Below are 16210 nucleotides of genomic sequence, written 5' to 3'. Positions count from 1 at the left end.
TCTAGACATTTGAAAAAAATAATATTGTTTTTGTGTTTTATAGGTAGATGCTTATGATTCAGGCCTCATATACCAATAACAACAAGACAACATGACCAAAGAAGTAAACAGTCTTTCAAATTGCGAAGTAGTGACAGAAATAGTACAGAGTTTTAATAATGACTCTAAATCATTGAGAATATAGAAGTCCACACCATCTATAGCAATAACAATACAAAAGAACAGTATCATTGGATTTGCTTTAATAATGTTTTTGTTTTGTTTTGTTTTGGCTGAATATCAATAAAAATATTGACAGCCAGTCAGAATCCACTTTAAAAAGCTTGAGCATTTAAAGCAGCAGCTTGTGTGCAGCAGAATGTTGTTATCTGGCGTCTACACTAAAAATATAGTTATCAGTATAGTTATTGTTCTTGCTATGGGGGGAATTTAAAGAGAGAGTTCTAGGGAAAATACTGAGGAAATAAAAATTCTGACTCACCCTTATTGTTACAAACCTGAAAGAACCTTTGATAAAAATATTTGTCCCTCAGTTGGAAGTCCATTATACGGAAACTTTTATGCTTCAAAAAGACATTGTAAAATAATCCATATAAATCAAGCTGTTTAAGATCATTTAAAACCTACTAGTCCAGATGTACACTTTTGTTTAGACCTGGATGCAGTAAACACTGACCTATTTTTTATTTTATTATTTAATTTAATTTAATTTAATTTTATTTTATTTTTCGTCTCCTGTTGTGTTTCTTGGGTCATACGGGTTTAGAGAGATGTGAGGGTGGGTAGATGATGACAGAATGGGAGCAACTGATCTGTGGAAACTGTGACTTGATTTGACTGAACAAATTTAGACAGAAATGCATGATTTCTCCCACAGCGTTTTAGACAAACACATTTTTTTTTATCTTAGTCTTGCAAACTGATGTACAATATACAGTACGCAGTATCTTTTATAGAACAGTGGTTTTGCAGTGTTATTGTCCAAGATACAAATAATGTTTTAAATAGTTTTTGAGGGGCAGTATGGGTGCTTTCCGCGTCAGTTAGGTGGTGAATAGGTGGTTTAAATGCGTAATGTTTCCAGATTAAGGGTTTGGTGGCATTTTTTCTTCCTGTTTTTTTATGTACTTAAAATGCTGTCATGCTATTATGTACTTTTTAATGTTATCATTCATCACAGAGGTTCTTTTTGGGACTAAAAGAGTTTGAAGGATTCAGTCCACACCCACACGTTCGTGTCATAAACTGACAACAAGGAAGGAAAAATGACACTGACTGCCTTTCCCAGTCAGGCAAACACCAGATCTCATATGCGTACACAGTGACACAATGACCATTTCATGACAAAGTTGATGCATGTGACTTATTCATGTGGGTTATGCAACAAATGAGTACGTACATACAACAAAATCTCACATTTGTTAGCAAAAAATCTCAAAACCTAGTGTGCAGTATCTTTTTGGTTATATAATGTTTAAAAATGCTGTCTAGGTAGGTAGTTCACTCAGTTTTGAGATGATCCCTGGTTTTTTATGGGTCATTCAGATCCTTTTTTCATAAAAGCATTTCCTGTTGTGTTAGGATGTGGTCGACCTTGCACACTACTAATGAATATTAAACATGAGATCATACTTTGCCTATGCAAATGAGCCTCAGATTCAGAGATAGAGAGGATTTATTATGAATTCAGCTCTGCTAGGCAAAAGTTCAGGTTTGTGTGTGTGTTGGCTGTCTGGTTTGTGTCATTATGTTTTGAGTGTTCGCCAGCTGTGTGCTTCCTTTAAGTGCCAGCTGTTGGAGTGTGTGTATGTGCGTGGTCATTTAACATGTTTAGGTCTGGAATGCATATATGTGAAAAATGCAGATAACTGTCCATGAGTGAGAATTGGAGTGTGACTGCACTACCAGCTGTGTGATCGTCAACACGCACCCTGTTGCACAGTGTTGTTCTGTTTCCCCTTGCAGTTGCATTTCCACTACACAGCCACCGGATGTGGGCTCCTCGACTTCAACTTCTGCTTCTCCTCAGCGACAAACTCTCGGCTCTACTCCCTCCCTCTTTTTCTCTCTCTTCCTCTTCCTCTCCTTTCACTCACGCTTTTAAAACACAACAGATGGTCAGAAGGTCTCAAATCCCAAGAGAGGAGCACAGTTAGAAACCCTCGACTTGTAACTGAACGGATGTGCATCATAATGAAAAACAAAATGAAAAAAATGTTTTGTGATCTCTGATTAAAACTGAAGTCACACAGATGCTTTATTATTATCACTCTTTCTGCAGCAGAGACCATTGCAGACTCACAGGAAGTCTTCTCAGATTTATTCATCCGAGCTATTTTTATTGTCTGTTAATTTGTTTTTTTTGTTAAGTTGTGTTGGAAAGCCTGGCACTTGTATGCACAAGTATGCTTTGTGTATGGAGTTGTAAAAAGATTTGTGTATGTTGGATTAGTGCATTAGTATTGAAGTCTTGGTTATATGTTTAATTTTCTAAAATTAATTCTGAATTGATGCTGCTTTGTGCTTTTGTGTATTGCTGAACACACAACTGTTGGGAAAAATGAAAGAACCTCCAGATGCAAATGTTTGCTGAATGTTTTCTGAACCATGCCATGGTTCATTCAAATGCACACATTCTGAGCTAACATCACCTACATGCACACATGGGGTGATATCTCACTGCACACATGGCCGTGTTTAATAAACACACAGTTCATATGGTGTCTCAGTATATCTGATCTGAAAGCTCCTCCTCTTCTTTCCCACATTATCCTACTCAATAGGATGTAAAAGTTCAAATCTTATTGAGATTCAACTGTTTGATGAGCACCAGCTCCTGATAAGTTATGTAATGCGAACCATGTCCAGATGGCAGAATCACCATCTCCCATTAGGCTTTAGGCAAGCTTCGAGGTGATTACTGTGTTTGTGTGTGTGTGTGTGTGTGTGTGTGTGTGTTTGAGAGCACAGTGAATGTTTGGTTGAGAGCGAGAGAGTGAGACTGCACCAGACCTCTGGTGTAGATTATCTGAAGAGAGAACATTGAGGATTATCACACTGACAGTTAGTGTTAGTTGATTGTTTTTAGTAAGTTTGTTCAAAGCTGTGCTTGCCTGTGCAGAACTTCACAATGCAAGGGTGTTTGTTTGCCCGGGAGTTGCCTTTTGGTTGCTAAGGTGTTTTAAGTGAATTTTGCAGTGCTGTTATGCGGCTGCTACAGTGTTTTGGGTGGTTGCTAGGAGGTACGTTCATGATTTATCAATTTAATCAATTTCAGCACAAAAACACATTATTAATAGTAACTGTTTACAAATTAGTGGTAAAATTCATAAACATGTCAGCACCAATAGCCCAGAGGTTAGTGTGTCGACATATAGCACAGCTGTGCTGCCGGCGACCCGAGTTCGATTCCCGTCTCGAGGTCCTTTGCTGATCCCGACCCCCTCTCTTCACCCAATGCTTTCCTGTTTGCTCTAAACTGTCTTGTCAAATAAAGGCGAAAAGCCCCATAAATATAACTTAAAACAAAAACACAATCATAAACATGGCCTATGTCTATCAATACTTGTAGCCTACATGCACACAGTTTTTGAGTCCTTCAAATGCATGTTGTGATTATGAATTGATTATGAGTATAAAATTATGAGAAATTATGCCCTGACAATTTGGATAGAGTAGTTCTCATGGGCCTCACTTTTAAAGGATTAGTACACTTCCAGAATAAAAATTTCCTGATAATTTATTTACCCCTATGTCAATCAAGATGTTTTTGAGGAAAGCATTCTTGTGATGCGTGTCCGCGACTTCACGCATTAAGTAATCACGCTGGAAAAAGGTCACGTGGTTAGGTATGGTGTGGTATGGGATTGGACGGGATAGTATGGGATGGAATGGCATGGTAGGGTATGGTATGGTAGGGCAGTCTTTCCCAACCTTTTTTCTGCCACAGCACAGTTTTGATAAGTTAAAACGTCCACGGCACACCACCAAGCCTAAAAAATAAGATAGAAAGGGGGAAAGGGTTTTTTCCCCCTAATAATTAAACAAAGTGTCATCAGAGTTTCATCAGGTATTTGGATTTATATATGATCAGACTCTTGCACTTAACATTTTCTGAAAATCATGCTCAATGGAGTTAACAAGGTTTTTGACGAGTGAATGACGTAGATCTGTGTTTTGTTCCATCAGAATGGCCGCAGTAAATTGGCAGTAAAATGGCAGTAAATGAATCGCATGTTTTTGTTAATGTAAAGGTTATAAAATTTACTGTATGGCACTCAGTTTTTCTTCTTGTTTATTATATTTGGCCAAAATCCCATGATATAAAAGATGAACTGCAATGCACATGTAAAACGTGGATTTACAAAACGTACAAAAGCAGATTGGCTACAGAGTTTCTTAAGTAAAGAAAACACTGTACTTTATTTAGAAATCAGTTCTTTATTTATTTTCTTTATTTATTGTCTTCAAACTTGCCTTTAAACTTTATTGCCTTCCTGGCACTTCTTTCTGAATAGAGGCAGGGTGGAGTTATGAGGTTAGAGTTATGAGGGTCACTAGGCAACCTGTTGCGGCACAGTGGTTGGGAAACACTGGTAGGGAACGGTATGGTAGGGTAGGGTAATGTATAGTAGGGCAGAAAATGGTAGGGCATGCTAGGGTAGGGTAGGGAATGCTATGGCATGGTAAGGTAAGGTAGGGAATGATAGGGCATGGTAGCATAGGTTAGGGAATGCTATGGCATGGTAAGGTAAGGTAGGGAATAGTAGGGCATGGTAGGGTAGGGTAGGGTAGGGGAATTTTAGGGCATGCTAGGGTAGGGTAAGGTATAGTAGGGTAGTGAATAGGGCTGTGCAGATAGTCAGATGCGATTATCATGCACATCTCGTCCAATGCACATGCACTCGATCTGACAGCACATGATGAAGATTTATGGCTAATCACAGAACCGGCATTACTGACAAGATGCACATAATAACCTTAGTAACTCTTTAAGTAAGGTCACATATACCATCATTTAGTGAATTTATGCTGGTGAAATCCAGACATTTCAAAAGGAATCCACTCAATCTGAAATTTCATGTGAGGGTGAAAAATTTCCCCACGTCGATTTTGCGTTCAAGTCTGCTTTGTGGATTTGAGAGGTAATCTTGGTTTGAAAGTGACTTTTTCGCTTGAGCTGTGCTTTATACATCGCTACACTGTTGACAATAGACAATAAAACTTTTTTTAAATGTAAAATTTATCTGAAATTTCACTAATGTGACTTGCCTTAGCAGATACCTCCAACAATTACCGCTTTTTTAAGGGTTATTTAGACATTGGTGAAACACCACATCTTCACAGCAGAAAATTTGTTTAACTAACAACAGAGCTCAAACATGCATTTCAGATTTAAAAAAAAAAAAATGTGCAAGTTCTCACAATAACAGCACAAATAGGCATGTGTTCTGAACATACTGCTAAATTAAACATTCATTTTTCAAAGCATTATTACATTTAGTAATGTATTCAATAAATATATGTGTGGTTTGACCACTAATCGGCTGAGTGCGTTTGTTTTGACACATGATGATTTGGTTGTTATGGTAACAGAACACATCCGCTAACCTCGTCTTGGTTGTGTGAGATAGATTTCACCGCGCTCTCTAGTTGTGTAACAGATATGAGCTCCTGCTGCATAGAGCTGAGGCTTCAAGCGTCTTGAGTCACCGCTGAACCACCTCCACTGCAATGAGATCAAGGGCTCAGAACAACACAACATAATCTGATTAGACCATGAGACATGCTTCCATCTTCACAAATCTGCCCATTTAAAGCTCTGTTAAAAGTTAGTTGTGTTTATGGGATATAGCAACAGGTCCTTGAGTTTGCTGTTGATACAAAGATTTTTTCCACCACAGCTTTGCCTGCCAGCTTGGAAAGTTTGCATAGATGCTGGTACACTCACTCATACACACACATTAGCAGCCTTAGCCCGTATGGTGTCACGCTGGTATGTGTGCTATGAGTAAATACTCCATTTGAGTTGACTTCATTAAGTGTTGCTTATGTAAAGTCAACTTTTACAATCCCGCTGAATGATCAGAGTGTAACATGCTGGTTGTCTCAGTATTATTATTGTTATTAAACCACAGATGAGGGACGGCTTCAAGGAAGAAGAAAGGCAAACTAAATAAGAAAAATACTGATTTATTCCCTCTCTCTACATAAATAGACTAAAGAAGCTCTACAAAAATGCCACCTTATAATTTTCATTATTTTACACGTCTTATATTTTATCTCAGGCTAGCAGTGTTTTTTTAGTATTATTTATTTACTATTATAGCATGTATTAATATTTTAAATTTTTTGTTTTGTAATGTGTATTTGTCAGTTTTATTAGTTATTAAATATTTATTTAGCCTTTAATTTATTTCAGCTTTAATTTCAGAAATACTAATTGTTTATACCTATTAAGTAATTATAAGTAAATATTAACATTTTTACATTTTAAGTTTTTTATTTAATATTTGTTTTATTTCAGCATTATTCCAATTATTTATTATGGGCGAAATTGCTTCCTGTGGTACAAACTGATGGCACAACAGTCATACTTTAAAAAAAAAAAAAAAATGTTTTCACACAGTTTGTTCTTAATTCATTTGTTTTGGTTAAAAAAAAAGTAATAATTCAGAAGGATAATCAGTGTTGATGTTACCTTCATGTCCTCTGTTTTGTTGTGTGAAGTACATGCATCTAGACATGACAGATTATATGAATTTAAATGGTATCTTCCGGGTTGGTAACTCAAGCGGTTTCTTTGTCAGAGAACCTGATAACTATTGATTTACTCATTGAGTTCTAAAGTAAGACACATAACCTCATCTTTGTGGTTGTTTTACTGTCTGTCAGAAGATGTCAACTGCAATAAACATTTTGCTGTTTAATTATGATTTTAAAAAAACTGTTTAGAGAGAGACAAGAAAGATCATTAGGTTTGAAGGTAATTGAGGTTTATGTATGCAAACACAAAAGGCTCTCACTGAGCTGGTGGAATTGTGTGGTATAACTCGAGGGCCCCCTAAATGTTTGGTTGGTTAAATCCATCAGCTTGACCTTTTGTGGCCTCCATCGATGCTTAAAGACAAAGATAACAGTGTAGTCTAAATGCTTGGCCGTTGACCATAGATTAAACAGGATGCACACAAACCCCTCTGTTCATTCAGAGCGTTTGAAGACAGCGTTGTTGACTGTACTGTCCCATACACCCATAAGCGGAATGATTAACATCAGGTTTTACTGTTGTCATTGGCAAAACTTCACACAGACGAGATTGGATACTCCCTAACCATAAGTCTGCAAAACCATCATAAATGCTCTTACAGTTTTAATTTGAATAAATATCTAAAGAGTATTAAGCTTATACAAATAACTTGTGATAACAAGTAACATGGTTTCATGTTTTGTGACGTGTGACAAATTCAGTGGCTTGTTGAGCAGAAGTGTGCTTTTACCTTTCTAAGTGATTGGACATTTTGCTTGGCAGACAATTGCATGGGTGAAAAAAAATCTATAGATTTTTCAAATATCTTTGTTCCACAAAAAATAAGCCATATTGTAACTACTTGAGAGTGGAAAAAAAAAAGACAATAAACTATCCCTTTAAAGAAGAAGTTCACTTCCAGAACAAAAATGTACAGATAATTTACTCACCCCCTTATCATCTAAGACAGTGGTTCTCAACTCCAGTCCTCAGGGCCCACTGCTCTGTACATTTTGTATGTTTCTGAATCTGACATACTCAGTTCAGTTTATGGATCTTTCTCCTAACGAGCTGATGATCTGAATCAGGTGTGTTAAATGAGGGAGACATACAAAATGTGCAGAGCAGTGGGCCCTGAGGAGTTAAGAACCACTGATCTAAGATGTTTATAAACTGTTTCTTTCTTCAGTCGATACAAAATTATGTTTCTTGAGGAAAACATTTCAGGAATGTTCTCCATATAGTGGAGTTCAATGGTGCCCCCAAGTTTGAACTTTCAAAATGCAGTTTAAATGCAGCTTCAAATGGCTCTAAATGATCCCAGGTGAGGAAGAAGGGTTTTATCTAGTGGTCATTTTCAAAACAATTTGACAATTTATATACATTTTAACAGTGAGGGTATGTTGAAAAACACCTGTTTCGTTTTCTTTTTCAACATCAAAATCATCACATCGCTGTTGTACCTTTTTTTTTTTGAAAAAGGGTGTTTGATCTTCTTTGCATGTTCACTTAAACACTGGGTCTGTACTCCTGCAGTAAAGTAGGACAATTTTAGACAAGACGAGCGTTTGAGGTTAAAAAAAATTATATAAATTGTCAATTTGTTTAGAAAATGAATGATCGTTTTCTCAGCTGGGATCGCTCAGAGCCATTTGAAGCTGCATTTAAGCTGCATTTTGAAAGTTCAAACTATTGAAGTCCACTATATTGAGATAATTCCTGAATTTTTTTTTCCTTAAGAAACATAATTTCTTATCGACTGAAGAAAGAAAGACACAAACATCTTGGATGACAACAGGGTAAGTACATTATCTGTAAAGTGAACTTCTCCTTTAAAACTACGGTTGGAAATTAACCTCTTTCTTATTCAGATCTGGTTCTGTTTAAAACAAAAAATAAAGACAAAAAACAATGGAAACAAAGAAAATTGACGAACATAATCAAATAATTTAATTGAACTGAATTGAATGTTGTGAGAGAGACAGACTGGCTGCCACGAAACAGCCAAAAAAATCAAAAATACATCTCAAAATAAACTAGAAACCTACACTGTATCATGTATACATCACAGGCTATGATGAATAGTTAGGATTCATTCATGGTGCGCTAAAAGAATTGTGGGATAAAAACCAGAACTGCTTGATTCTCACCAGTCATATTTTCCTCCGAACTGAAAATATAGTTAAAAAAGTAGTGTCTCAGAGGACAACAACAGAAACATGCTGATGCTCTAAGTAGGCTTTCAGAAGTAACTCAGACTGGCCTTTATGCCTTTGTTATGAAATTAAGCCTTTTGGTCCTTGACATTTGCTAAAAGCTTGTATAAATCAGGCCTGCCTTGTCGGATTATGGTGTTTGAACTGTATATGATTGCATTACTGATATGTTAGAGCCTGTTTGGAGACTGGGGTCTGAAAATAAACCTTGTTTTATAGTGCAGCAAGAATTAATGAAAAGGATGTGGCACACACTAGTGTTTTGATCGATTTGGTCAGTGCACTCTAAAGTGCTCTCTAAAGTGCTAGTGAGGTCAAACAAATCAGCTTTTTTCTAGTGGTAAATTTACTGATGTACTTGAATAGCACTCGTGTGCCAGGCCGCACACACACACATTCTTACATTTTGCCTCCAGTAGTTTTCTGTTGAATGTGTTGAGTCATTCTGGCCCGTGTGTTTTTGTTCCGTCACCCCCTCAGCTCAGGCCAGTATTCGTGCTTTCACAGCTATTGTCTTGGTGCTGTTACTCATTCACTCGCCCCCCTTTCAAGATTTGCCCTCCGCTCCCCTCTCAAGCTCCCCCTCTCCCTTTCTTTCTCTCATTTTTTTCTCTGCCCCCATCTCAAGTCAAGTCATGGCAAGGTTTATTGTTGTTTCTCCTTCAGAGGAAGAGAAGGAATAAAGTGTTGTTTCTCTAGTGGCTCTGGGGCAAACTTTTGAATGTTTTGGGTTTTTCAGTGTGTTCTCCTCCTTAATTTACTCAGAAATTAACATTGCAATTATTTATTCACTCTTATGTTGTTCCAAAGTTGTATGGGAAAAAAATAATTTTCCATATAAGGGAAATTAATGGGACTTTTTTTTTTTTTGGAATTGTGAGATGAGATAACTCACAATTCAGACTTTTTTGTTGCAATTGCGAGTTTGTATTTCGCAATTTTTACTTTTTTTCTTGACTTTTGCAATTGTGAGTTTATATCTTGCAATTCTGACTTTTGTCTTGCAATTGAGAGTTTAAATCTTGCAATTCTGACTTGTTTTCTTGAATTGCGAGTTTATATCTTGCAATTCTGACTGACTTTTTTTCTTGCAATTGCGAGTTTATATCTTGTAATTGTGACACTTTCTTGCAATTCTGATTTTTTTCTTGGAATTGCGAATTTGTATCTCACAATTCTGACTTTTTTTCTTGAAATTGCGAGGTTGTATCTTGTAATTCTGATATAAACACAGTGATATAAACACGCAGTTATAAAGTCAGAATTGTGTGATATAAACTCGCAATTGCGAGTTATAAAAACTAAGCAATTCTTAGCAAGTTATAAAAACTTAGCAATTGCAAATGTGTATATTCTGACTTTTTCTAGCAATTCTGATTTAATAACTTGCAGCTTGATGTTATAGAGTCAGAATTGCGAGATATAAATTTGAAGTTCTGGGAGAAAAGTCACAATTCTAAAATAAACTCAAAATTTTGAGAAATTCAGAGCATTCATGTTTTTTTGTATTAAAAAGAGCAGTCTAAATATTTTCACATCTCAGTGTTTAATGGTAGAAAGTTATATAAAGGACATTAAGTGTTGACAAATTATAACATTTTGGGTAAGCTTTTGCTTTAAAGTACAGAGAAAACTGTAAAATTGTGGTCACATTAGCGAAATGTCTCTGACATTGAGCCATTGGTTATTATCAATAAATGTGAAGCAATAAATGAAGCACAGCTCTCATAGAATTTTCAGGCCAAACAACTGTTGCTTAATACAGCAAATCCACATGACCAACTTAAACTCGTTGCAAAATCTGCACATGAAATTCCCAATCATAAACATTTCTATTTTAATGACTGGTTTTCACCAGTGAATGTGATTGCTAGAGTAGGTTGACCTTCCACTGTGTGTAAACATGTTCTTAAATATAAGCATACTACCATATGATACTGTTTTGATTGCACAGATGCAGTTGGATGGAAGCTAAACTGAGCTGGACAGTGACATCGCTTAGTCAACTGCCTTAACTGAAAAATTGACTGTTTACTGTTGTCTTCTTTTTAGAGCTGCTTTACAGCAGAGTTGCATTTTGTTCGCATTATTGACACTCTATATTCCCCTTTAACACTGTAAAGCCAATTTTACACAATATGTATTGTATAAAGCACTATAACAGAGGTGACTTGGCTTAACTATTTAAATTGGTGTGAGTTTGGGACGGGACAACTTATTTGTCCAACCAATAGATGAATAGGTGGAGTGATTGGGAAACCTGTTTGAAAAGTGATGTAGAAATAATGTGCGTCCCCTTTAAGACAGGACAGACATTGATGATAAATACAAATGCAGCATAAAAAAAATGTTTTGTTCAGATAAATGTGAGTCAGTGCCTGACACATCAGGTCTAGTCAGTGTGTTGTGTTGATACAAAAACAGCATCATGTTTCAAGTAATCTCAGGGATGACTACAGCTCCTGGCAGCAGGTACGGTGAGTAAAATCTTTGCTGGGACAGAGCCCTTCAAGCAACACACCTCAACACCTGTTGTTGAAGTAGTCATCTGGTTATAAAATGTTACATAAAGCTTATGTGAAGCTTACAGTATAATTAGTGATTGTATGTATTGTTTTATGTGAATGTTAGTCTGAAATGAACTGTGAGGGAGTCTGTTGTTATCAAGCAGGCTAATCTGTGTAATCTCCTTCTAGGGCTAAAGAATTAGTACAGGGTGTGGAGTGGTGTGTGTGTGTGTGTGTGTGTGTGAGAGAGAGAAAGAGAGAGAGTGTGTGTGTTGATTAACACTCTCTCACACACAGCAGATGCAAAACCAGCTTCAGTTACACCAAAGAGACGCTAGCAGGCAGAAGAACGTTCAGATTCCTCAGAGAGAAGGGAGGGGATCAGTAGACCAACTGCCACTCTTAAGTCTCTTCATCACACACACACGGAAGATATTTAGAGTGAGACCTTCAGGACATAATTGAAATACAGTCCTGCTTATTAGCTTATGTCATACCATAATGATCATTCATACGTGTGATTGAGTCTCGGCACAGCTGGAGACCTCACGCAGGAGGTGTTTGTGAGCCCCTGTGGAGAATCTGATACGGCTTGGAGACTATTTCCAGGAACACAACGTAAACATGGCTAGAACAGAAATGAAAGCATTAAGCACTGCAACTCAAATGGAAATGATCTAAGAGATTATCTTACATGTAATTTCATTGCATCTAGTAGAAATTAACAAGAAGTGACACTTGAGGAATCAGCTTCTGAATGGCTTACTTATATTTCCAGCAGTGACTTTATGATTTTGAGATACATCTTTTCACACTAAGGGGCAACTGAGGGACTCGAACAGAACTATTAAAAAAAGGTTCAAACATTCACTGATGCTCCAGAAGTAAACGCGATGCATTAAGAGCCTTTTGAACGGGATGAAATTGTCCAAATTTTTCTTATTTTGTTGAAATATCATCTTTTTCTTGCATGTTTCCTATAAGACAAATTAAGAACAATTAAACTGATCTTTAAATTCAAAACGTTTTCACCCCCTGGCTCTTTATGCATCGTGTTAAAGGAGAAGTCCACTTCCAGAACAAAAATTTACAGATAATGTACTCATCCCCTTGTCATCCAAGATGTTCATGTCTTTCTTTCTTCAGTCGTAAAGAAGTTATGGTTTTTGAGGAAAACATTTCAGGATTTTTCTCCATATAATGGACTTCTTTGGTTCCCCAAGTTTGAACTTCCAAAATGCAGTTTAAATGTGGTTTCAAGCAATCCCAGCCGAGGAAGAAGGGTCTTATCTAGCGAAACAATCAGTTATTTTCATAAAAAAATACAATTTAAATACTTTTTAACCTCAAACACTCGTCTTGTCTTGCTCTGCCTGAACTCTGTGTATTCTGGTTCAAGACAGTTAGGTTATGTCGAAAAACATCGTATTTTCTCCCTCAACTTAAAAAATCATTTCAAAATCATCGCTACAGAAGTACCGACCCAGTCTTTGCAAAGTAAACATGCAAAGAAGATCGAACGCTCTTAACAGAAAAGGTAAAACAGCGATGTAGGACGATTTGGAAGTTGAGAGAGAACATGAGATGGGAGTTTTTTGACATACCCTAACTGTATTGAACCGTAAAAAAACAGAGTTCAGGCAGAGCAAGACAAGACGAGTGTTTGACATTTAAAAGTATATAAATTGTATATATATATATTTTTTTATGAAAATAACTGATCGTTTCACTAGGTAAGACCCTTCTTCCTCGTCTGGGGTCATTTACAACTGCATTTGGGATCGTTTGAAGCCGCATTTAAACTGCATTTTGGAAGTTCAAACTCAGGGCACCATTGAAGTTGACTTTATGAAGAAAAGTCCTGAAATGTCTTCCTCCAAAAACATTTCTGTACGACCAAAGAAAGAAAGACATCAATATCTTGGTGAATAAAGGGGGTCATTTTTTTTGTTCCGGAAGTGAACTTCTTTAGGAGTGATTATCAAAGAGCTATTGATAAAAGTTTTAAAAGTGACTCAGCATTATTCAGACTTGTACATATCATCTTTCTCCATGATGTGGGCACACTGGCATTTCTCTCGTTTTCTACCATGTTAGGCTGATGTGAGTGAAAAGCAGTGCAGGGGATTGTGGGAAATGTGGGCTGCCCCTGGGACTCTTTAGTTCCCACTGGGAACGGAGAGGCGGGAAATGCTTCCTTGCCAAATAAAACAGCTGAACAAAAGATCTGGAGAAGGAGAGCAGATTGGACAATTGGACAGTGCAGGGAAGAAGAGAAAAAACGCACACACTCACACACACACACACTTCCACATGCTATTGTTCTTGCAGTGTGAAAGTAAATTTGGGTTTAAGATCATCGAGGGGGTTATTTGTCAAAACTAAGCGTGGAGAATTGGATCTGAAAGGCCTGAGCATGACACTAATGTACACTGAAAACATTACACGCTAACCTTCATTTAGCCCTATTCTCTATGTTTTGGTCTGGTTTGTCTCAGTAGTCACATGGACTTACGTTCACATTCACACACCCTGTTCTAAGCTTCCTCGGCCCTGTAATTAAAATCCTCCCCTCTCCAGAAATACATCTTGACCCTACGACCAGCGCCACAGAGGGAGTGTGTGTTTCACGATTATCTGGAGAGAGCAACTTCTGTCCGGAATGAAAATATGGAAGGGAATTGGAAAAGTGTTAGCTATTTTCAGACAAAAAGCTCACATCCTCAATTGCTGTCAAAAATGGACTTGGACGAAATCTGAAATCCCATAAAAAAGTCTTTGTTCGCTTTGGAAAACATCATGACTGTTTACGTGTTTCCTGTCCCTGGCTCACAAAAACTATGGACAGCATAAACAACATGTTTGAATGCATATGCTAGCTAGACAATAGATGCGTGTCTGTTGCTTAGGATGCATCTATTGTCTGACTGTTGCCATTGATTGTGACTCTAACAGAATGTAAACACAAAGGAAGTGTCATAATCGGCAAGATCAGCTCCACTCCAGCTTGTCCATTTTGGTTTTGGTCTCACGAGATCTGTCAAGTACATGTCTGCGTTATATTTCACAGCAAGATCAAAAGAAAACATAGCTGCAAGCAACGATTACCAGGGTTCAAGCGATTAAGGCATTTAAGCATATATAGAAAGGCATTACATATTATTTAGCAAGGCTGTACCCACCTAACTCAAAGATTAAAAAAGCATTTTTGGCAAATCCAGGTAATTTACCGTAGAGTAGGGTGACCAGACGTGACACTTTCCGGGGACAGCGCAAACAGCCAACACCTGGTCATTTTTGGCAATTTAGAAATCCTGTGCTAAACGTGTCCCCAGGAGGTGGCACGTCTGGTCATCATACCATAGAAATACGATGTTCCTTAACGTTTAAGACTGTTATAGTGCCAGCTATGGTCTGATCCCCTTAAAACTTTGCTTGCTTGTTTAGAATCACCTGTCGCATGTGCTTAGCAGGTTTCATGAGGTTTTGAGTTTTCCTTTAGGCTTTATAGGATTTTGGGTAAATTTGGACAGGCCCCTTTTTTAACAACACCCATAACAGCTACCCAAAGGGTAAATGTAATTTTTTTATTTTTTTTTTTTATATATAATTATTGGCCTAGAGTGTCCAGAGAATTAGTGCAGTGTATTTTGTTTTCAGATTGAATGAGGTTTTTACATCTCAATCATTTAAAAAATGATTTGATTGACAGCAGTGGTTCTAGAGGCAAAGTTGTCCGGAAGGGTTAAAAAAAAATATATCAGTGAGAAGTCATTTCACATTTTAGTAAATAAAAATTCCAACATTTTTTTTTTTTTCTTTTGATTGATTTGTTTGTATTGTTTCTGTTCTGCGAATGTGTCTAAAGGCTGTCTAATGTAACATGTGATTGGTCATTATTCTGTGCTTAACTGTGATTGGTGATTTTCTCTCTCTCTCAGACTTGTCAAAGAACCGGCTCTGTGAGGTGCCAGAGGAGGTGTGTCAGTTTGTCTCTCTGGAGACGCTCAGCCTGTACCACAACTGTGTGCGATCCCTCACGCCCAGCCTGTGCCAGCTGCAAGCCCTCACCTACCTCAACCTCAGGTACATACACACCCTTCCCCAGATACAGGCTCAGTCTCAGATGTAGACAGAAACACAAACATCTACATCATCATCAATGCACAGCTTACCTGAACCAGAGAAAGACACTTAAAGGAGAAGTTCACTTCCAGAACAACAATTTACAAATAATTTACTCCTCCCCTTGTCATCCAAGATGTTCATGTCTTTCTTTCTTCAGCTGTAAAGAAATTATGTTTTTTGAGGAAAACATTTCAGCATTTTTCTTCATATAATGGACTGAATTGTCCATTAGCGAAACGATTGGTTATTTTCATTTAAAACAATACAATTTATATACTTTTTAATGCCAAACGCTTGTCTTGTCTTACTCTGCTTGGACAGTTTTTGTTTTCCGGTTTGTCTCATGTTCTCCCTCAACTTCAAAATCATCCTATATTGTTGTTTTACCTTTTTTGTTAAGGGTGTTTGATCTTCTTTGCATGTTCATTTTGCAAAGACTGGGTCAGAACTTCTGCAGCGATGTAGAATGATTTTGAAATGATTTTTTAAGTTGAGGGAGAAAATACGATTGGAGTTTTTCGACATCCCCTAACTGTCTTGAGCCAGAATACATAGAGTTCATGAAGAGAAATGCAAGACAAGTGTTTGAGATTAAAAAGTATGTAAATTGTATT

General features: G+C 37.2%; 1 protein-coding gene across 2 annotated transcripts in view; it reads left to right on the top strand.

Annotated features, from left to right (window-relative positions):
• Window positions 1–16210, top strand: part of lrch4 (leucine-rich repeats and calponin homology (CH) domain containing 4) — a 50380-nt gene that overhangs the window by 4610 nt on the left and 29560 nt on the right. For both annotated transcript variants that reach the window (XM_051114377.1, XM_051114376.1), the window contains exon 2: window positions 15410–15554. In XM_051114377.1, coding sequence (XP_050970334.1) covers window positions 15410–15554 — 145 coding nt within the window. The remainder of the gene's footprint in view (window positions 1–15409; window positions 15555–16210) is intronic.

The sequence above is a fragment of the Labeo rohita genome, chromosome 7 (genome assembly GCF_022985175.1).
Source record: "Labeo rohita strain BAU-BD-2019 chromosome 7, IGBB_LRoh.1.0, whole genome shotgun sequence".
In the NCBI taxonomy this organism is placed as follows: Eukaryota; Metazoa; Chordata; class Actinopteri; order Cypriniformes; family Cyprinidae; genus Labeo; species Labeo rohita.
Note: the sequence above shows the minus strand (reverse complement) of the source record. Positions and strands in the feature narration are given on the sequence as shown.